This window comes from Trichoplax adhaerens, genomic scaffold (assembly GCF_000150275.1).
Source record: "Trichoplax adhaerens TRIADscaffold_6 genomic scaffold, whole genome shotgun sequence".
Classification (NCBI taxonomy): domain Eukaryota; kingdom Metazoa; phylum Placozoa; class Uniplacotomia; order Trichoplacea; family Trichoplacidae; genus Trichoplax; species Trichoplax adhaerens.
The window spans coordinates 881,947-904,590 of record NW_002060948.1 but is presented as its reverse complement, the minus strand read 5'-3'; the positions used below and the strand labels follow the sequence as shown (position 1 = coordinate 904,590).

Sequence of the window (22,644 nt, the reverse complement as noted above, 5' to 3'; positions counted from 1 at the left end):
AATGGACGAGTATGCATGATCATGCGTAATCTTGCATTGGACAAAATACTCACAAGTTATAACTATTTTTAATGCAGAACAAAGGAATAGAATCTGTCGAAAATACTTCCACAATGTAATTTATTTACTTCTACTTGCAAGTTGGTATTCGTATTGGCAGTCCTACTCTTATAGCCGTATTTTCTTCATTATTAATATAGCTCAAGTAAACACAAAATCTTCTTAACCTGACTAAGGACTATATTAACTATATAATACTCAATGCAACATCGAAACTTTAGTTTCTAGTTTCTATAGAATATGATAATACTGCAAATACGTCGTATAATAAGATACGAAAAGATAAATAAATACTCTACAACCAATACATGATAACTATAGAATTTTATATTATGAATTTAATTTCGAAATGATTGTGTATGAATATCCAGGACATTGCCTGCAATGGTCAGATATTTATATTCATCCAGTTGATGTATAATGTATGATAATGAACCATTTAACTATCAATAAATTGATCAAACATAGTTTGCAATACAGTCGAGTGTTACTACATACTTATGTTGATTGATAGTATATTTACTGGAGCGTAACAGTGATAAAAAAGATCCAACCGAATTTAATATCTTAATTCACCCTAACCTTAAATAACAACTTTTAGAGGTAATAAGAAAATTGTCAAGAGTTCTATTCTTCATCAGTTAAAATTTAAATTAAAGCCTACCATAGCATTTCTGTAAATTTTCTAGATTATGTGCCACTAGAGATCAATATTTTACTATTGTAAATAATACTGATAAAAATTAAAATTTTTTACATGATGATCTGCCCAAAAATAATTTCTACCATAGTAAAACCAGAAACTAAAAGATTATATTGAAAGTTCGTCATTTTTATTTAAGAAAATGATGTTTTACATTTCCTTATGGACACTTTAGAATTGATTATAATACATAGATTCAAGAATTTTATGCGTCTTTTATTTGGTATAGCTACTAAAAATGCCTTGTAATTAAATATTTTTATAGATGTACAGTATCGTAAATTAGTATGCGCCAATGCATGATATTGAAACGCTAGATTTCGTTGATATTTGATTTATTAGTGGATTGAACTAAAGCAATTAATTGCTGACAGGCTGGTAAGGAGCGTGACGATGCTGAAAATTTTTCAATCTAAAATAGTAAAACATAGTGTGACGATAAGTAAAATATTTTAGCACATAATCTCAAGCTTAACTGTACTATTAACCAAAGTTAATAGGCTTACTTCATTCGCAAATTCTAAAACATCAAGCTGTAATTGTAATCGAATTTTATCTTCATCGCTAACAGACGTAGAAGATCCACTAGCAGCTGCAGCAATATTTTTCTTTAATCTCATAAGACTATCTCTTGTCTTTTCAACGGACGTTAATATATCATTAATAATGTTAAAATATCTGAAAAGAAAATTACATTATCACTTGTCTATAAAATTGATTACACAAAAGCCTATGGCCAAGTAAGATAAAAATTACATCTTTGCAGATCAAGGAAATTTATACATTCTTACTTATCAGCTACAATTTGTAATATTCTTGTAACCCAGTCTTTACATTTATTGCTACTGATATGATCGCTTCTTTCTGATATAAAACTTTTCAATGGAATAAAAATTGCGTGTACGTATGTAGAACATTTACCCGGCATCTAGCGATAAATTGGTAATCAAATGTTAATGAGTCTTGATAGACATCTTAGTATTACGACTGTAATACAGCATACAACGTTTACAATCTTATACCTCTCTGTTTGTTCGTCGATATTGTCGAGGAACACTGTTTGCTGCGTCCAAATGCTGCTTACATGAATCTGCTACTTGAGTAATTACGTGAGACTCGAATTTTGGTAAATGTAAAACTACATTATCACACGCTTCTTTAATGCTCTCTAAAATTGACGACGATTTTAATAATTTTAGACTATAGAAGTTTAACCGCGAAATAGGCTAATCAGAATTTTAGGTTCACTATAATGACATTCTTCAAATTACCATCTAACAAAACAAAGTTATCACTTTGTAATTCTTTTACATGTGGTATAATGGTGTCCTTGTATAATTTCTTAACCTATGAAACATTTTGAAAGAGGTTCAATCTGATTGCGCATCATATATTAAATTAAGAATTAACGTTGCAACTACCTACCATTGGTATTAAAATATCTATATCTCCAATAAGATTGATTACATGGGCTGTATCTGATAAAACCACATCACGTTTGCTCTCTCGAGATTTGTTTGTATCAATACTAGAGCCCTTGCTACGATCTTCAAGTCCAAAATTAGGCTATAATATACTCACTTAGGTTAATTTTAAAATCGTATATCACAAATGCACTCTATTTTTATAAGTATTACTCTATTAATATTTCAGAGCTACATTCTAACAGAACTTACTAAGTTTTCCTTAACGTTAGTTAACCAATAAGAAAAGCGAGAGAGTAGCTAAAATATAACCGGTTAAGATACTCAGTTCAATATATAGTATATGCGAAAAGTGACAACGTCACATAATCTTACCTGCATAGTTAGCTTCCAAAATAGATGCGTTAAATTAAGTAAAAATACATCATCCGACCAACATCGAGAGACGCAATACCATAACGTATTGGTCACATTCAACCTACAAATTTTATCTGAATACAATAAAATTACGATTAAAAAACAAGTATTCACAATACCGCAAAAATAGGGAGACCGTACAATGTTCAAAATTTATCTACGAAGGTTAACTGACTTAAAAGCAATTCATTCATTGCTACCTGACACCGTAATAAAAGGATTTGTGTATGCACTTTCTGTCAATTCTCCGATATCTTTGAATCTTTATCGAAAGGCGCAATAGAACTTGTAAGAAACTGAATAACCAAGTAATCCGGTAGTGTAGAATATTGTAACGGTTGATATACACGTTACTCGTAATTAAATATACCTGATCTGAAAGTACACAGGTAGGTTCCATTTTGACATAAACTGCTTATAACTGCTATGGTCCCGAAGCCTGAGTATACTGCTTTGTGAACAGCAGTGATACTCGAATTTAGCGATAAACTCTAGTGTAGCTGTAAATTTCTGCGGTTAAAAGAATCAGACCCATTAATGGATGTCATAAAGGTATCATTTAAAATTATCGAATTCGAAGAATAACATACCTGATGGAAGATATCCGGATTACCAGGTGCAAAAATTGAAGGCAGGCGAACTTCTATACTTGAAACAACTTCTGGAAATACTGAATGTACCAAGAAATCGTAACCTCGTATTTTACTACCACTAGTAGTTATGCTTCCGCGACCGATATCGGATAATGTCGTCTCCGCAGTTAGCTCTAATAGAAGACCGCAATGGATAGGAATAAAATCTATAATTTTCTGATACATTGTCTGCAAAGCGACGACGTCCAACATCTCACTTTTAATTATCTGGGAGAACAAATAATGACAATAAGATTTAATACAGTTAACATAAAAACATTATATCAAGGTGCTAAGTAACAACACTAACTTCATTCGTTCTCGGTTTGACAACCATATTTCTAAATAAAGTCTCAGCTTCTTGGACTTTATCAATAGCAGCATAGGTTCGCAAACAGCGAGCTAAAGAATCAGTTTGTCCACCCCCTACAGCCTCTTCGAACAATCTATCAAGGCTACTTTTTAGAGTTCTACTGATTGAATCAATACGCTTAAATATAAAATAAAACACATTTATCAAGTTTAGTAAAAACGAAAGTTGTATAAAAAGAATCAGCTTCTTATGAAATTATTGTAGTACTCACAAGCTGTATCTTTTGAACAAATGGAAGACCTTTACTTTGATTCAAATTGAATAACAACTGATTAAATTCTATCGCAACGCGTTCAATTAAATGTCCATAGCTGGCAAAGAAAAGACAATAAGATACAAGTTATCAACAGTTACAAACAAAATAGTTAAATCAGCAGTCAGTAGTAAAGTATCAGATTTTAAAATAGAACTATAATTGCAATTGAATTTTCTTTTATTAGATTTTACTCACTTTTCTTCTTCAGATGATGCTGACATCATATTCTGGGGTGAAGTTGAGCTGATTTGAAGCAGCTTTTCAATTTTATCAACAGAATCTGATATATTTAGTAACCTTTGTAACCGAGCTTTTTTCTCTCGTAATTCGGTTCTCTTCTTTAATCTTCTATTAATACCATTCATCGCCTGGCCAATACAGTCCTTGACAGACTAGTAAACGTAAAATCGTTATGTGAATACATTACAGTATAACTTTATCCTTGGATTTAGAATGGTGACGCCTTCAAATCAGTATTGAATCATATAGTTGTAGTAGAATATATATATATATGTCCGAAATATATTTAATACGTATACGCAGCACCGCATTATCGGTATTGAATAAGACATGCATAAAGTTGACGCATTAATGGCCTTTACTTCTCTAATACCTTTTATAGGTGGCAGTAGAACATAGCAATAAGTTACCTTGTGCAGTTTTGCATATGGACTAATTATCAACGTGTCCTTGCAATATAATGATCTTTCTGAACTAGCATAATACGGTAGTGGATTCAAATAAGACCACTATGTTTACGAAAGCAATCGCTTTAGCTACTATAAATTATTATTTTAACTTTATGACTTACCCCAACTTCTGTTTTGATCTGTTCCAAAGGAGCAGAAATATTACTGATAGCTTTATCTAATCCAACCTGTAACATTGTAATAATACCATAAGCCAATCATATTAATATACAAAATTATCTGTAGTAACTACACAATAATTTAAGGTATAGAATAGTTTGGGAATTCATCTTTTGCATGCCTAATAGCTGAAGTGATTGCTGAATAGATGCTGAAAGCTGAGGATAGTCGACTAAATCGTGTTTCATAATGCTATTCATGAAATATTGTTTAATCACAACGGTCAGTCAATACAAGTTGGAATATCCGCGGGAACGATTCATTATTGTACTAGTTTACGTATAATATTGAGTGTAGTTATAAATAGAGAGCTGGGACAGCAGTCATCTAGATTGTTACAACCACTATCTCTCGATAAGCCACGACAAGCACATACTGTACTCCTATCATTAATTCAGCATAATCTTAGTATCGATGATATTGTTAATATTGAGAATTTACCAAATTCGTAGATAAATTAACAAAGTCGGCATAATCCTTGTTAATCAATTCGACCATGGAACTCTTTAGAATATCGAAGTAAGTCTTTAAGTCATTGCGAAGTACTTCCGGAGAAACACTGCTGCGGCAGGAAGTTATAAAGCCATCGACATTGAATTCTTCACTAACAAAATCTTCAGTTACAAAGCATAATGTACTGGGACCACTGGGTAACAATGATTGCTTCCTAGCAAGGTCTGTACCATCTTTCAATATTTCACCCTTTTCTAGCTCCATTTCTTCTTCGTCTGCTATAGTAATGCCGTTGCCTAAAATCATAGCTGACGTGTTATCATTGATGTCCAGTGTGGCAGCCATATTGTTGCGAAGTGCGCGTGCGTAGATAGAATAAGTGTACAGTACAGAATTGTGCGTCTACAGTACAGTACAGTACAGTACTGTACGCTACACTCAATAGCGCAAACTCAGTACAGCACGGATTGGCAAGTTTGCAGCGACCAAATCATCAACAATCAGGAAAGCTAGAGCTTGCAGAAATGGCCGAAGGTAAGTTAATTCAAGCCTTAAACCTATTGACAATTATACTATTATGAGTCTATTTCGTATGTCTGATTATTACATTTCCTCTCATTTTAATGGCTGCCTGCATTAATTTAGTACTGTTCACTGTGTTATTTACTCATGACTGTAATAAACATGATTGCTAAATGCTAAGCTGAAGTTTTGAATTACAGTAAATAAGCATCTTTTCGAGTTAGGATAGAGAAGAAGCTTTGCTACGAGTCATGATCCTAACCGTTGACTAGTAAGCTTCGATTTATATTACTAAGTAGTAAGTTCTCATGTAGAGTTGATTAGTTTCTAGTTACAATGGTTAGTGCGAGCCTACCTTTATCCGAAGGCTTCGTATTCGGGATTGACCGTGACATCTCATTGTGCCTAGCTGATTTACTGTGTATCCATGCTACTATCACGACCTAGTAATACCAAACATTTACTTACTGGTGATTTCCTGTAAATTGTATTTTATTCGGTCAAAAGCCTTGTATATAAAAGTAGTATTAATTGCATTGTGGCGTACTTCACGTAAACTCATAAGTAAAATTATGTAGTATTGGAAAAGCTGCAGCAGATTTACTTAAAGTGTTTATACAGTCAAAAAATAATTATAACATTATGCAACGTCGGAGAAGTTGTCATATCGTTTATGGAGGAAAAATGATATATTTTAGGTAATGATAATTCTGAATACTGGACGGAAGAGGATCAACAGCAATATGAAGCAATGCGTCAAAAACGCAGCGAAGCGAGCTCGTTGATGGGGCAGTACCTTCTGAAAGGCTACTGTATGCTGAACAAATACTGTGCGGATTGTCAAGTAAGTTAAAGTGTTATAAAAAACCTAATAGATAAACTTATTTTCTAAATAGCCTTTAGTATACCTGCATAGTGTATAGTACGTACGCAGAATACATTTAAATTAATGAATGTTACGAATATTTGAAATATACCGATAAAATCCAATAATTTAAGAATTTTACTTACAAAACAATCTTTATATACCAAAATGATTGATAAATTTAAACGCTATAGTAAGAGCAGTATTATATTATTTCTATAGTGGTAACGAGTCTGGGGTAGGCGATCAGCTAACTATAAATTGCAATTGATATCAAATTTTTTAACTGCTTAACATAGACTATCCTACTTAGAGACAAGAACAATCAGGAAATCTGCGTTAATTGTCATGTAATTGAAGATAAGCCATTAAAACAGGAAGGTATCATTGATATTAGACTCTATATAAGTCTTTCCTGACTTAGCATGATTATATGTTAATTATCACTATATTTTGCATTACCGTCGTTTATAAAATTCTACTCATTTCTACATTGGTAAATATTTTTTCATTCAATTTTAAGAAAAGAAGCAGAAACTTACTACGGAAACTAACCTATCCGATAGCAAAAACGTAGATACTACTAGAAATGAGCTATATCAACATGCAGAAAAAAAGGTATAACACTAATAGCGTAAAGTACAACTACTACGTAATTATTTAACAACTAAGTTTGCGGTAATATAGATATATTTTACTTTTCATTGTTACAATAAAGCGATAGTTATTTGTCTCTGGTTAAAAAGTCTAACTGTTTATATGTACGCGTATGCTAGAGTGAAGAAAGTGTAGAATTGTCAAAAACAATTCAGAATCCGGCAAGAGATGAAGGCCACAATGGCCTTTCGACAAGTACTCTGCAATCATCTGTGAAACATGCTAGCAATACTCCTATGCCCCATCAGCAAAGTGCTATACAGTTTACTATAGAATCACTACATCAGCAACTTCAATGGGCAAGCGAGATGTTACCACAATTGAGTTCCATCGATGGGCGAATTCAAATGTGTAATTTAATAAAAATAACTTCTGAAGCGTTGAGAGAAGTGCGGTCGTTAGCTGATCCAAGTTAAGATTCTCTGACGTATTACTTGGATTTCATTGCATGATTGTAGAATACTTAAGCGTTGGAAAAATTTTTGAATTGAGTTTATTATTGAATTTGAACATTGACACTTTGTGATAAGCTGTTTGTATGGGCTATTTGATTGTATCGATGATGACCCTGTCAAGGTAATTTTATGGCATTGTAATAAGATTACTGGTAATTAATTCAATGTATATAAAAGTGCATTCTCGTATTCTCAGTTATTTACTTAATGTTATAGTTGACTTTTGCTATTTTGATGACAATTGGTTTTTGATAATTAAAATGGGATTCAAATTTCTGACTACTCTATGCACACATGTATTTAGCTAAGATATCAGATCTTTGTGTGTTTCATATCTGAGAAAGCACTAAGTTATTTAGGGTTGCATCCATTTGCATGTCGATGTCAACTTTATTGATCACAAATTCTAAGTTCTTTCTAGCAAGCTCTAATAGTGTACAGTAGGAGCAATTCTTGATCAATCAATTCATTATCGTGTACTAATGGTACTAACTAATAACAGTACAGTACTATCTCGAGGCAAATGACGGACGATAAAATCGAGCTTTTGATAATTAATTTATGGACTCATACTGCGTATCAGCACTATTAGCGAACCGTTATCCTATACTCTTTATCCATTTCTTTTATTTCATAAATTAATGGATAATTGAACAGTAAATAGCCTTCACGCTGCGGCTGGGCAAAGACCCCCCTTCTGGAAAAGTTGATGTACCGAGCCGAGCAACGGGCGTACCGTTGGCCGTTCGCTACACTATTGACTGAATAGTGTTCAGACCCGTACAGTACTGGTGCAAGCGCGGTACCGATTGTCTATACAGTGTACAGTATCAACGAGGCTGTGACGTCACACCAAGAGTGAAAGGTTAGACACACTTCACACTAAATCTTTGTACTGTACTGTACAGTACAGTACAGTACAGTACTTGCAGTGAGTACAGTACATACTGTAGTCTGTGGACTACCCACTGACTGTACTGTCAAGCGATGTCCGAAAGGGAGACATTGATGTTTTTCTGGACAGTTAATTTGTAATGGATAATTATTTCTGTTGCGCTAGAATCACCGGTCTCCTTTAAAACAAACACTCACAAGCGTTTTCCACTGGCTGCACTTTCTGGTGAGTTTATTTACAGTCGGAAAATCAATAAGCTAATAAGGATAATTAGCGTCTAAATGGAGAAGCTCGTATAGAACGGTTAGTTCGTTGCCAATGAATTAGATCTTATCAAATTTGGTAGTACTAGCCAAGCATCCTAGTTGTTCAAGAAGTGGAGTGTAAAGTTACAGTACTGTCAATATACAAGCTATCACAATAGGATGGAATTAATTAGGATATTATGATTAAAATTGGCAAGCCTTTCTATGCATGAATATCAAGCTTGGATCGTTCTTTAGTATATGATGACTTGAAGACTAGGGCAAACTCATTTCAATAATGAAGCTAATTACTTTTGTCTTTATGTACGGTACTGTAGACTATAAATACATTGCTACAACAGATCCACTACAAAAGATACAACCATGTTGGTCGTGCAGAATTAAGTGCAATAGTCGAACTTGTTGCTTTACCTACGAGTATGATTGTTAGTGAATGGAGTGTGAAGTGATTCTGTTTTTAGTCGATTGGCAATCTCAATTTATCATCATTTATGATATTGTCGTCATAGATAGTCAATGCTAACGCTAATTGAGTAGCTATTGAAGTCAAAGTGAAGAATAAATGGATTGCTATTAAGAGCGTACTTTATTCTATTGTAGATTATAAAAAGGAACCACAACGTCAATAGCTTCCTTCACCAGGTCTTGGACACCAACTTGAAACTACGATAACAACCTGACCGTAATACACGCTATTCTCAATCGTAGCCATTCCGACGGATTCGATTGCCTTTCCTGGTTAATATTGAGCCACTATCTGTTATTATTTTGATATTTTAGAGTAAACATTTTGCAATCATTATTAGACGTTCGTCATTATTATTATCACAAAGCACCGACGAACTGGTACGGCAGCCAGTGAAAATTGCATAGGGCTCCACAGCTCTATGGACAAGAAGTAAAAAGAGGAGAAAAATATGTGAAAGGTAAACGCAGTTTACTAAGAAAAAATCGCAAAAACCATCCACGGACTATTTTGTTCAACATCTTAATGTACACTACATCATAATCAATATCGAAATGTACCCTACAATGGTTGATCAAGGATTACACTAACAGTAGAGCATGTGACACGTAATTCTAGTAGATACGTCGATATGCTGGACTAAAAAGTGAATTCTAGTCTACTAAAAACCATCGATAAATCAGTAACAAACTCTTGCCATCGACTACTAAACTACAGGACTAAAAAAAGCGAGAAGGACTATCAACGACTTTCCTTAGCAAAAATGTAAAGGCTGACGATTTCCCTGGTCATTTCAACTATACTGTACATCTGGAACCGCACACTGTACTATTGACAACTAGCCTCCATATTAGCTACCAAAGTCGGTTCACATAGTACGGTATACGCCCCAGTCGTCTGATTTAGTAAAACGACAAGCAAAATAGTCAGTTTACACGCTTTTTTCAATGAAAATCGTTGATAGTCCCTCTCTCTTTCCTTTTAGTAGTTCCTACTCTTGGTTAGATACAATGATCTATTACACTACTGTAATTATGAATTAATTACATTGATATATATATATACATCACTTTGGAATTTTAATTACAAATATTTATCTGATAGTGTTATTTCGTGGACATTTCTTGGCTATTTTACAAGGTACTCCACTTGCATTATAGGGGTATAGCTATAGAAGAATGAATGTTCAACTATAGCCATGAAATAGTTATACGTGCGTATAAACAAACAGTCTTATCATTAATGCTTCTAATACTATTCTAATGTTTAAACGACTGCTAATGTAATCATACAACTAATTTGCAGTCAACTAAATTGTTGCATGAAGTTAATCACTAAAGAAACAAGGCAATTACGTCATTTTTTACCTTAAATGATAGATACTGTACGAATTGATATGTACCACATTCTACCGAATATGAAAAAAATAAGAAATGCCATCATGTTAATTGATATTTACTTCTGTTAACTTTCAATTGAACGCCAATAGCAATATACTATTGTCAAGCATAGCAGGAGCCCACTTTATATATTTGTGACAATGGTAAATGTACATATAATATACATAGGTGGTAGCTATTGAAGATAACGAAATACAAAATCTAAAACCTTAAATGTCCTATCGTAGTGTCGTCTACCTTTCAAATACTCTTTTCACCAACTGATATCTACTAACTAAACGCTCTATTGTATTATTTGGCTTACAACAATACTATTACGATTTTGATATGATATCAATGTAGCATAATAGTGTTGAAACCATTGTATCGATGTACTCATCAACTGTTGTATCTTTCTCTTCTACGGTAGTCTTACAATCAGTTCTTTAATATATCGAAAAAGACAGAGGAAAAGCCTTAAAGGATGTTTTCCCTTGTCATTGCAAAGTAATATGCCAGTAATCGATCCAATCTTCTTGAGAGTGTCGCAATTGTTTTGGAACTAAAAGCCTCAAGAGAGATTTTCGAAATTGTCAAGAATGGGACAGACATTAAGTACGGAAGATGCTGTTACTTTAATCGAGAAAGACCTAAATATCTATAGCGCCGATATTCGCCCGTGTTTTGATTTTACTACACGTGGTACCAGAGTTACCTGCATGGTAATAGGAATACTTACCTATTGCGTACGATAGACTACTTTACTGTAAAATAATTCATTTTTAATTAATTAGTTACTAGCTATAAAAGGAGTAAGATCTGCTAATCGTATTGCATACATGTACCCTTATATATTTTGTGACGTTTGTACGCTATGATCACATGTAATAATATTATTATCAAGCAGTCTTTAACAAGCTACAATATAAGTACTAAAGTTGACAAAAATGTAAAGAACTATATTACAAATCATAACGGAATATGTGTTTCACCTTAATTTATAAGGTGCACGAAGAATGGCTAGACAATGTGTGCAAAGGGATAATCCATGATCGGAAATATGATAGTGATGCTACAATGTATGAACGGAAACTACAGCTTCAGCCATCACAAACAAGGTTGCCCAAACATTGGAAAAAAATATGTATTAAAGTTGTTGCAAAGCCGGAAAACATCGCTGACCCCTGGTATGTTGTTACATTGCTGTACTAATGTTATGATATAAATAGTATGAATTAGTTTAATTGCACTAAATCAATTTTACTTTAGAGCTAGCAACGTAAAATGTTATGCCTTTCTAATATTGTAATATTATCTTTACTTACCGTTATTCTTATATGTTTCTTTATGGTGTTGACATGTATTGAATACCAAGTAAAATCAAATTATCTTGATCTGTTGAACAGTTTTCTCATACCCTGAAGTAGTAGTTCTATTACTGTTCCTTAATATTATTAAAAGTTAAACTACAGTACTATATAACTATGTAATGATTACATCTTTTTATTGCAGTCAAGTCAATCTTCCTGTTTCGGCAATGGTATTAAACAACTTTGAGCCGCTACCAGGAAACGCAAACTATGCACAGGTTATGAGTTATATCAACAAAGCCACTCATTTACTGGCATGTCTCTATTTTCAAGACTTCTGCAAAAATATCTCGTTTGAAGCTGTATCACCATGCACTTATATCAAAATTCCTTTAAAGGTTATAAAATTATATAGGCTTAAATTTGCCCTTACAAAAATAAAACATATAATAAACAATTGATGAGGTCTTTCATTAATAATTATTTGAAATAGAAGATATGCTATCTTGATGTAACGTGAAATAAAATAACTCATTTGTTAGTGTATTCATACGAAGTAACAGAACTTTAGAATATTCCTTTATTGTATCGTTTTTCAGGAGCTAATACAAAGTATCTTATCTGGATTATATGGTATACAACTTGTTCGCGCAACTACAGGAAATTCTGGAGATACTCCAGCAGCACCAGTTGTCGACGGAGCTAGACGAGATAGTCAGACTCTTGTTCCTACTGTCAACATAACGGTCGATAAGAGTGAAGCTGAATCAGATAGCGAGTCAAGCTGGCATCAAAGTAAAATACATCAGCAAGAAAGAGATGATGTCCGTACCAACCTATTTCAAAGACTGAAGCATTCTTTTCAACAACATATTCACCAACAAGAACATATACAACAAATACAGCATGTAATCCATTCTAGTCTAAATAATACTCAAAATGCAAATCTACTGCCTATTATCTGTGCTTTAGAAACAGAAAAAGCATTTTATTTTATACAACCATATGCCTCATATACATTACGAGATGTAGTAATGTATAGTCCTGCTATGCTAACGTCTTCTCTTTCTAAGCCGTTATTTATTGTTTATCAAATATTAAATGCACTTCATGCGTATCATTGTTGCGGCATTGGTGTCGGTCAATTTTCACTAGAAGATGTTTTAATCGATGAAAATTATTGGGTTCGATTATCGGGTCTTCAATTTCGATGTGAGGTTATCCCTAGTAAAGAAGACAAAAAGGCTGCAAATACTCTTAATGCAACCAGTATTGATGAAAAACGTGAAAAGGACGATAATATGGAAACTGCAGATGATCTATATGCGCTTGCTAATCGTCTGGTTGGAAATCCTACCCCAGCAAAAGTGCAAGTTTCGGGACCAACTCCTCCGCCTAGCGCACGCCTTCCGATTGGTGGAAATGCTATCCCTTCGAAAGATAAATTAACTATGCGAAGAGGATCAGCTTTCGTCACAAGTATGACACTCTCGAATAAGAATTTAGCTGTTAATAATCAACACGCTTTAGAAAATGCGAAGCAAACACTTTTAAATTTTTCTGAGAAGCTTGGAAATAAGAAGCCATCAATTACATCATTGAAATATCAGCATCGTCTTCTAAACAAATTATCCGATATGATGTGCGATCTACCGCAATTGGTGACCAATTGGACTAACAACAAGATTAGCAATTTTGACTATTTAATGGCATTGAATCGATTGGCCGGTCGTAGATTTGGTGATCCCAATAATCATCCTATTCTTCCCTGGGTAGTCGATTTTAGCCGTTCTGATAGCTCTTGGCGCGACCTTAAAAAGTCTAAATTTCGCTTGAATAAAGGAGATCGACAATTGGATGCGACATACGAATCCTCGGGAAGGAATAACTCAAATGACAGTGGAATACACGTACGTCATCATGTCTCTGATGGTTTGTCAGAGATTACTTACCATGTTTATTTAGCACGTCGAATGCGGCGTGCTGTTCTATGCCAGTATGTTCGTTCAGAATGGGTACCCGCAGAATACCCCTCAACGATACAAAAATTACAAGAATGGACTCCTGACGAATGCATACCTGAATTCTTTACTGATCCTTCAATCTTCACATCGATTCATACCGATATGCCTGATTTACAAGTAAACCCTTGGGCTTCTAGTCCGGAAGATTTCGTGCGTCGACATAAACATTTATTAGACGGAGAACACGTTAGTAAAAGACTTCATCATTGGATTGACCTTATATTTGGATATAAATTAAGTGGTAAAGCTGCTGTTAAAGCTAAAAATGTGCACTTGCATCTTGCTGATAATCATGAAAAACCGATGAATTATGGTACTGTTCAATTGTTTACTGAACCACATCCTAAATGGAAATCACCCAATAGTATCGCATCAGCTGCTAATGTTTTACTGCGTAATAAAAATCAATCTAAGGCTTCGTCACAATCTGAAGCTAACGAATCATCACAAGATGGAGTTGGACGTTATTCTTCAAAGCAGGACTCTATCGATTTAACAAATGATGACGTCCTAGAAATTTCAATAGATAGCACTAACGCTCCAGAACATTTACTAGCTCATACTGCAGATCAAGAATCTAGCCCAAGTATGAGTTTAAAGAGTCAACTAAGATCTCCCCTATCACTTTTTAGGCAACAACGTAATGATAGTGACTCTAAGGTTCAGAATAAATTGAAGGTTGGCCAGATCCTTTTACCCGATGGATTTGAACCATTAGAGATATTAGATAACTATGAATCTTTGGCTCACTTTAAGAAGAAATGTTTAGCGCAGTCCCTTAAGTTAGGCCATGAAGAAATGTCAAGAACGAATAACGTAACGGATTCTAATAGTACAACGCAAGATTCCAAGCAACTCAAAGAAAAAGAAAAAGAAAAAGATAAAGATAAAGATAAAGATAAGGACAAAGAGAAAGATACTAAAGGAAAAAAGAAAGAAGAGGAATCCTCGAATATAACTAAGGTAAATTATTAGATATGTATGACAGTATAATTTACCGTTTGATCAAACTACCTTAATGTTATTCTAAAACAACGCCGCTCGAATTCTCATAGATATATGAATTCGTCTTATTACTGTTAAGTCATGATTTGTACGTCAGCATCTGTCAGATTATAATTAAGTTAAACTATTGATAGTCTGGAGCCGTGTCATTGGACCATCTCATAACAGAAGATATGAAGTCACTAGGTTTCTTGTTGGGAGAGATGCTCTTTTCTGACAAATTACGCATGCTATCGCCAACATTAGACGTAAAAGAAAGGAGAGAGATCTGCAAAGCAATCTGTAAAAGTAGCAGTAATTCGATTACTAATTTGCCTCGGTTAGTACTGTATATAGTTATGTACGATCAGGTTTGTGTTAAGTTTATTGCGTATCATAACATCTATTTTCGTCTGCTTTCGTTTTATCCCCGTAGTTCATTATGTAAAGTCATTCACGAATTAATGACGCTAGGCGAAGATACTGAAAATTCGAGTGAATCATCATTAAAATTATTTAGCGATGATGGATTGCCCATTGTAACACCGGCATTGATGATAAGTTCCTGTACATCAAAATTTTCATTTCCAGATTACTTTAAAGATCTTTATGCCTTTATCTGTGAACTCCAGACTATAAATAATCGTCCAGATACGAGTCAAGGAAAACCTAGATCTAATTCAACTGATCAATATCAAGCCAATGAAACTAATAAACCTGTGCATGATCAGCCTGCTAACCTTTCTTCAACGCCTTCTAATAGTAAGACAAATAGCGTACATGCGAGTGGTAAAAATAACATTGCTGTATCCTTACAAGTTCCCGTTGGAGGTGGTAATACACCAAATCAAAATACTACTCCCGAGCATATAATTCAGACCGAAACTGGTGGACCTATTTTAGATGAGGCCAACGAGGGTTTGTCAACCAGCTCAAAAAAAGGAGAAAAGGATAGTATTGGTAGTATTTTAAGAAAATTATCAAAAGAAATACCTGGCAGTGTTTTAGCTACAGCTTTAGAGGCAGATCGATTCCCATTAGTGGCAAGTCGATTCCCGCTAGAGGCAAGTCGATTCCCTATTAGAGGCAAGTTACAAGCAATAGTAAAACTTTGTCAAACGAAACTTCCACAACTAATGTCGCAGTTAGATTCCATAGGGTTGGAATTATTACTGCCTCATATTATGATCCTATTTGAGGATAACGAATTAAAATATAAGGCGGCATATCATTTATTTAATATTCTTGGCAAACACATGGGTATGAAAACTAGCAATGCATCTCTTGTTAAACCAATACTAAAATTGTTTGAATCTAAAATTCCTGTGGAAGATCATGTTCATCTTTTAAACATTCATTTTACTATGAATCTTATTAACTATCTTGGATTACAATCATACATCGAAAATTTTCTCCCTTTTTTAATTGAGTCACTACCTCATAATGTCAAAAGTGTCAATCGACATCCTCGCCGACCTGGTCCGAAAAGATCGAACACTGAAAGTCCTCTACAAAGTAGTTCATCCTCTAGAAAATCTAGCGCTTCACGGAAAACTAAATTTCGACGCAATTCAATAGCTATAGATTACGTATCATACCTAAGTGGTAGTAACAAAAAAAATCGACCACCAAGTGATACTGTAAGAAAACACAGCGAAGAAGAGGGACCAGACAGATCCTCTTTGGAACTGCAAGTCACTGAAGAACCACCAAATCGAGGAATCTCTGATACATTAACAGTTCCCTCGGATCCAAAAATTGTTGACAGTGACGATGGAATGCTCTTTAGGTCACATAGTTTCTCTGGTAGCGAAAGAGATAAGCATAAATCCACTCAAAATGAAAAGTATCACGTAGATAGTAGAGCTTCGGATGGAGACAGCAGAAAATCTAGTAGTCTTTCTAATAACGCAAAAAACATTACTGAATCTAAAGTATGTCAAGCTGCTGTCGAAACACTTAAAGAAATAATTCCTTTTATGGGCCCAATTCTTACGGGCAGATATATTGCAAATCAAGCGCTGAGACTGCTACCATCAGGCTACGTATGGAGCGATACTACAGATACGTATATACGATCAAGTAATGTTAATGAGACCATTAAGTACGGATATCTGGTAGATTTGCTAGCCCATATCTGTAAAGTGTACGGGCCTTCCGTATTATTTCAGCAATATGTTCCGGCTATTGTGTCTGCTGTAAGTATGCAGATATATAAGTGCATAATTCTATGTACTATACATTTACTTGTAACTGTATTAATAATATTCCGCAAGAAAATCCGCTTATTTAATCCCACTACATTACTTTAAAGATGATTGAAAGGTAATGTAAGATAGGCGAGGTGGCATTAACGTATATCTTTAATTGCAGATTAATAATGCAAATGATAAGCGGTTAAGTTCGAAGATCGAGGGTGGATTAATTGGTTCTATGCTCTTATTTAGAGCTTGCCTACCGTACACTAAGAACAAGGAATTATTGCAGAATGTTGAGGTATGAAAAAATTCTTATTTATTCTCGCCTAATCCGATTGTAGATATTTATTCATAAATATGTTATATATAGTCTTTAGCCTTGGTAGTATTTCAGCCGTTAATAAAAGTTATTGCTTCTGGTACATTAATGTTTCCTGGTGGTGGTATTGCTCGAGTTGGTATATGCCAATATATGATCAATGTGTTACGATACATCGGTGAACGAATAGGCCGAGATAATGCTCGTGACTTACTTGCAGATACTATACAGCTTTATTTTTCTTGTTTTGATCGGGTTCATTCCAACGAGCAGAAAGGTCTCGAAAATGGTGGGTAACTAGCTATTGCTATGATAATATCAATAATGATAAACCAAAGCTCTAAAATCATAACAATGAATGTTTCAGGTGAATCTGTAGATTACATTCCTAATAAATTAGAGATATCAGAACATAAAGGAATCGACTATATTGCCGACGAAGATAGTAAAAACTATGGATTCTCTGATTCATCGGACCATAACTGTCCATCGCTTCCACAATTACAAGTAAGGAGGAATCATTTTTCAGCATTCAGTTGCATGTATCGCGTACATATCGTTTAAATTACTGATGCTTTATCTTGATGAAAGGTCGTTTTTAATGCATCTATGGCATATTATTCCTATGTGGGATTTTGTAAACTTATCGGAGATATTTTTATTGGAGAAAATTTATGTAACCATGATTTAATATGGCAGTTAGCACTGTCATATGATGAACGACTTGCAAACAAAAACGATCCCAATCCAGATTTGAGTACCACAGAATCAAATAGGTAATCTGACAATTATGAGTTAAATCCTGCTGTAATATTCACCTTAACTTACAGAGATTTTTTATTACGTAACGTGCTATGCATGAAACTATTCTCACTTACACTATCTAAACCGAATATAACTATAGTAGACAAAGCGTGAATGGGCTGAATACTTTTGATCCATCAGGTGGAGAGAATAGGTAATAAACATAAACTTATGATCATAAAATTACGATAGTGGGTTCTTGATAGTGCTAGATTATTTCAAGTAACGTTACTATCGTGTCGAATGAAATATCAACTTAGAAATATACCGCACTTGCAAATTTTAGTGATATTCATATTGATGAGCGCCATCACTTAAGTAGTACGTGGTTATCGTACTGGGAAAATCAAATTAGTAAGTTCTTTTTCAGAAATTTTTTGTTCCTACAATATGATTTGAGTTTTTTACTAATGTAAAAACTTATTAAAAGGTTCTCAAACTCGTGGCAAATTTTCTTTCCTCCAAATGCATCTACAAACTTTTTCGGGTAATTGAAATTTTTAAAATTAAAATTTTAATATAGTTATTTAGATAAAATATAGTATAATGTCTTTTCGGTAAAGAATCTTTATACTGAAGCCTTATTTGTTGCCTAGATCATATTTGGCCAGTCCGAAGTTTGTACGCTTTCAATAATGAAAAGCATTTCTTGTCCGGCAGTCGTGATAAAACAGTAAAACTATGGTCAATTGAAAATGTCAAAGACAGTTCTTATCGCTGTAAAAGCAAGCTAACGTATTCACACCATAGCAGATATATCATCTCTGTTGATTACTTAAATTTAACCGAGAAAGTAGTATCCTGCGATGGAGGTGCTGTTCATGTAAGTCCTAAATACAAACTATAAATTTGTACTTTTTAGCGCACTCTTCTAGATAAGTATTAAAATTTCATAGGTGTGGGATGGTGAGACAGGCAAAACTTTACGTGAAATAAAATTGCCGGAAAAGCCAGCTTGTTCACTTACAAAATTACCGTCACCGTCGACAACTCTTATAATAGCCTCTATAGATGGCAATTTAAGGTAGATTGACCATATAAAGCTTAAATTTACGGATCGCTAATCAAAATATTTAAATGATGTTCTATTGCCAGTTTAATCAAGAAGTATAAGTTATTAATTAATTAATATATTGTATCTAGCTTTTATTAAATATTTTTCAAATAATATTGCATTAGATTTATTGATACCCGAAGTGGAAATATAGTATATGACTGGAAAGCGTCGGTTTCGGATTCTGGTTATAATCAATTAATTCATTTTAGTATTTAAATCTACGTTTATCAGGTACTTTTTGTAGTTATCTCAGAAACTGAAAACAATTTCTCATTCACATAATTCTAGATGCTATTAAAAGTATCTGTTCTGGTAATAATGGAAATTTTGTGGCTGTCGGATTTGCCTCTGGTAAAATATCAGTATTAGATAACAGAACTGGTTTCATTGAAGCAAGATGGGAAGCTCATAGTGGAGATATTCTGAGTGTAAATCTAATCCTCTAATACTATAATTAGATTGTATTAAATTTTAAAACATTACATTAACTTGACATAAAGAGGATTTTCTATTTTTAGCTTAAGCCATTTGGTAGTAGTACGTTTCTATCATCATCCGGAGATCATAAAATCTGTGCATGGCGAGAAGATGGTAAATTGGTTTGCTCATTACGAGGTATTTATAGAAAATTAACATTTCTTGGATAGTAATATTGAAAACATTGCGATACTTATTAAAAAATAAAATTTAAAGCTATTTAGTGTATGCCCTTACACTAATCATAATTTTTTAGGGCAAACCGAACCGGTACATACATTTACAACCTATAAAGATCAAATATTATCAATATCACAAGCAAATAAATTTGGTGTTCACTCGGAAATGGACGAAAATGTAATACAAAGTATCCGTTATTATAATAATGTACTTCTCCTTGTAACTTGTTGATGTGTAATAAAGTTGTTATCGTTATTGAATGGTAGGCAACTTATACATGTCATAAGCTGCATTCAAATTTCATGAAAGGCTCGGTGAAGAGTATTGCTGCCCTTCCACTCACCAAGACGGTATTGGTTGGAAGTGACAGTGGCGATATAGGTCTAATAGCATAGAGAATTTTGATTATACCTGCCTATTCTATGGATTGAAAAATATCTCTTTAGATATCACATTTCTTTTGATTGTGAGCATTTTATACGTGCGTGTAGGTTATACGAGTATTATAAAGTGATATAATTAACTCAATTTATATCAATAATTAATTAATTAAATACATATTATATTTCATAAGTACCTATTATAACTACATATTCTGCAGATGACTAATATTTTTATATTGTTCACGATATAGTATTACAAAACACTAATTTTTATTGGCAAAGATAGGAATTCGATACCTTTCAGAAAATTTTATTAAGTGTCACGCATTCCTTCAGTTAATTCGCGTATATTTTTAAGGCCTAATGTCTACAGAATACTATATTTATGTTAACGACTTACTAGAATTTCAGTAATGAATTAGTTATTATCGAGTTTTTCCAAGATCGAAAGCTTAATATGGTTATCATAATTAAATTCGTATTCATATAAGTTGTTTTTTTTTGTTTCGTTTATAGTGCGGCCAAAATTTGTATATTTTCACTATCCTTTTGTATGATATATTCAATTTGTTTACCCTTACTGATGGTTTGGTTGACTTAATGTTATTATAAACTGAGTATACAGAAACAAAAACTTAAAATTTCTCGTGATTTAAAAACTAGATGTATAGTTAATACTTAAAGAAATGCATTCAAATAACTTTATCATTGATTAAAAATTAGTTGAGCGAAAGTCATTTTATACTTGACACTCTGTAATTGAACGTTTATATACTTTGAATCCTAGACGTTTTCTGTAACTCGCGTCCACTTTGTACAGTTCCATCATCAGCCTGTAATAATACTATGTCATTGCTACTTATTACAACCTGCAAACATATTTGGACCAATCTTATACATTTTTTACTCAATTGTATATTACGTCGATCAATTAACAGAATCTTTGATATCAAAAAAACCCTAATGTGACGTTATAGATTAAATCTACTTTGTAAGAGTCTAATAAATGATCGAAATATATGTTAATTACTATTATCACCTATAAAATCATACTTGTAATAATTTTTGTAAAGCCTGGTAGTACAGTAATATATGAGCGTACTTGCACTCCTTGCCTGGTAAGAAATTTCTTTAACGATGATATTAGATGGTTTTCATTTTTATATGACTAGAATATTATAAACTGCTTAGTGTCCAGACTGTAATCACTTTATAAACTGCTCAGCGTCCAGACTGTAATCGTTTATATGTCAACATCAGGTCATGATGGAAGAGTATCGTAAAGTACATGCTAGCTAAGTACTTCATTCGAACTTCAAATTTATGATCAGAATTATATCATTTCTAATAACTAAAATATGATTATCTAGATGACAAAAGCTTTTTGACTACAGAATAAAGAGGATATTTCTACCTTTACGATTGAGGCGGAAAATACGTAGTATTTAATAGCACCAAATTAATCTAACCTAGAATCTACTGGCGGTATCTCAAGTAATAAGAATACGAAGTTTAATACACATATACGAATTGTTAACTTTTACCTTACTATGCACTACATGAAATCGACGAGTCTATCCTAACAATTATACCTATAATACTGTATTATGTAGTATTTTAAGAGTAGTTCAATTCCAATAAGGGATTGCAAGTCCTTTACCGTTCTACTCTTTCAGTGCATTAAACAATCATAGCAATCGGTAAGATTACTAACAATAAACTGTCTCAATTAAAGTTAATGCACATATGATTTATGAGTTTTTATACATTGCATGACTTTGAAAGCATATTCTAAGGGTATATATAGCTGTAACACAAGAGGTTAATTTGAAGTTTTGAAAGGACAAAATTGGATTGATTTATTTTATTACCTCTTCTATATAAGTATAATAAGGTCAAGAGTGTAGCATCTTTAATGGTGTATTCATTACCTGGTACACCTTTGATCGAAATAGAATAAGCAAGCACTACATTACAGTAAACGAAAATTGAGTACAAGTACAGGGCTGGCGATTGCATACAGGCTGAAAGGATAGGTAATTAATAATTTGGCTTACAAAATATGAACATAATACAAGTACAAAATATTTACTTCATGCTATTAACAAAAAAAATTGCCAACTCATCTGCAATACCGTAGCATTACCAGGATAATTTGGAATTGTACATATTGGACTAAATCATTAAGGATTGACTATGGCTTCAATAGAGAAACG

General features: G+C 33.4%; 3 protein-coding genes across 3 annotated transcripts; 2 read left to right on the top strand and 1 right to left on the bottom strand.

The window, feature by feature from the left end:
* Window positions 1-1,215: 1,215 nt before the first annotated feature.
* Window positions 1,216-5,451, bottom strand: TRIADDRAFT_26404 (uncharacterized protein; the record flags this gene model as incomplete). Its single annotated transcript, XM_002113181.1, has 14 exons — window positions 1,216-1,441; window positions 1,555-1,691; window positions 1,786-1,989; window positions 2,189-2,329; window positions 2,431-2,487; window positions 2,563-2,678; window positions 2,805-2,866; window positions 2,975-3,114; window positions 3,195-3,464; window positions 3,547-3,726; window positions 3,821-3,920; window positions 4,061-4,257; window positions 4,677-4,742; window positions 5,176-5,451. 14 exons carry the CDS (start codon window positions 5,449-5,451, stop codon window positions 1,216-1,218), a joined length of 2,172 nt encoding a protein of 723 aa, XP_002113217.1.
* Window positions 5,452-6,460: 1,009 nt separating this feature from the next.
* Window positions 6,461-7,647, top strand: TRIADDRAFT_57151 (uncharacterized protein; the record flags this gene model as incomplete). Its single annotated transcript, XM_002113548.1, has 4 exons — window positions 6,461-6,553; window positions 6,874-6,955; window positions 7,098-7,192; window positions 7,351-7,647. 4 exons carry the CDS (start codon window positions 6,461-6,463, stop codon window positions 7,645-7,647), a joined length of 567 nt encoding a protein of 188 aa, XP_002113584.1.
* Window positions 7,648-11,673: 4,026 nt separating this feature from the next.
* Window positions 11,674-20,440, top strand: TRIADDRAFT_57150 (uncharacterized protein; the record flags this gene model as incomplete). The annotated part of the gene is made up of 16 exons (XM_002113547.1): window positions 11,674-11,879; window positions 12,205-12,400; window positions 12,602-14,989; window positions 15,166-15,350; window positions 15,447-17,208; window positions 17,384-17,506; window positions 17,579-17,816; window positions 17,895-18,034; window positions 18,119-18,303; window positions 19,082-19,154; window positions 19,228-19,355; window positions 19,511-19,572; window positions 19,677-19,816; window positions 19,907-20,003; window positions 20,122-20,222; window positions 20,312-20,440. 16 exons carry the CDS (start codon window positions 11,674-11,676, stop codon window positions 20,438-20,440), a joined length of 6,153 nt encoding a protein of 2,050 aa, XP_002113583.1.
* Between the last annotated feature and the right edge of the window lie 2,204 nt (window positions 20,441-22,644).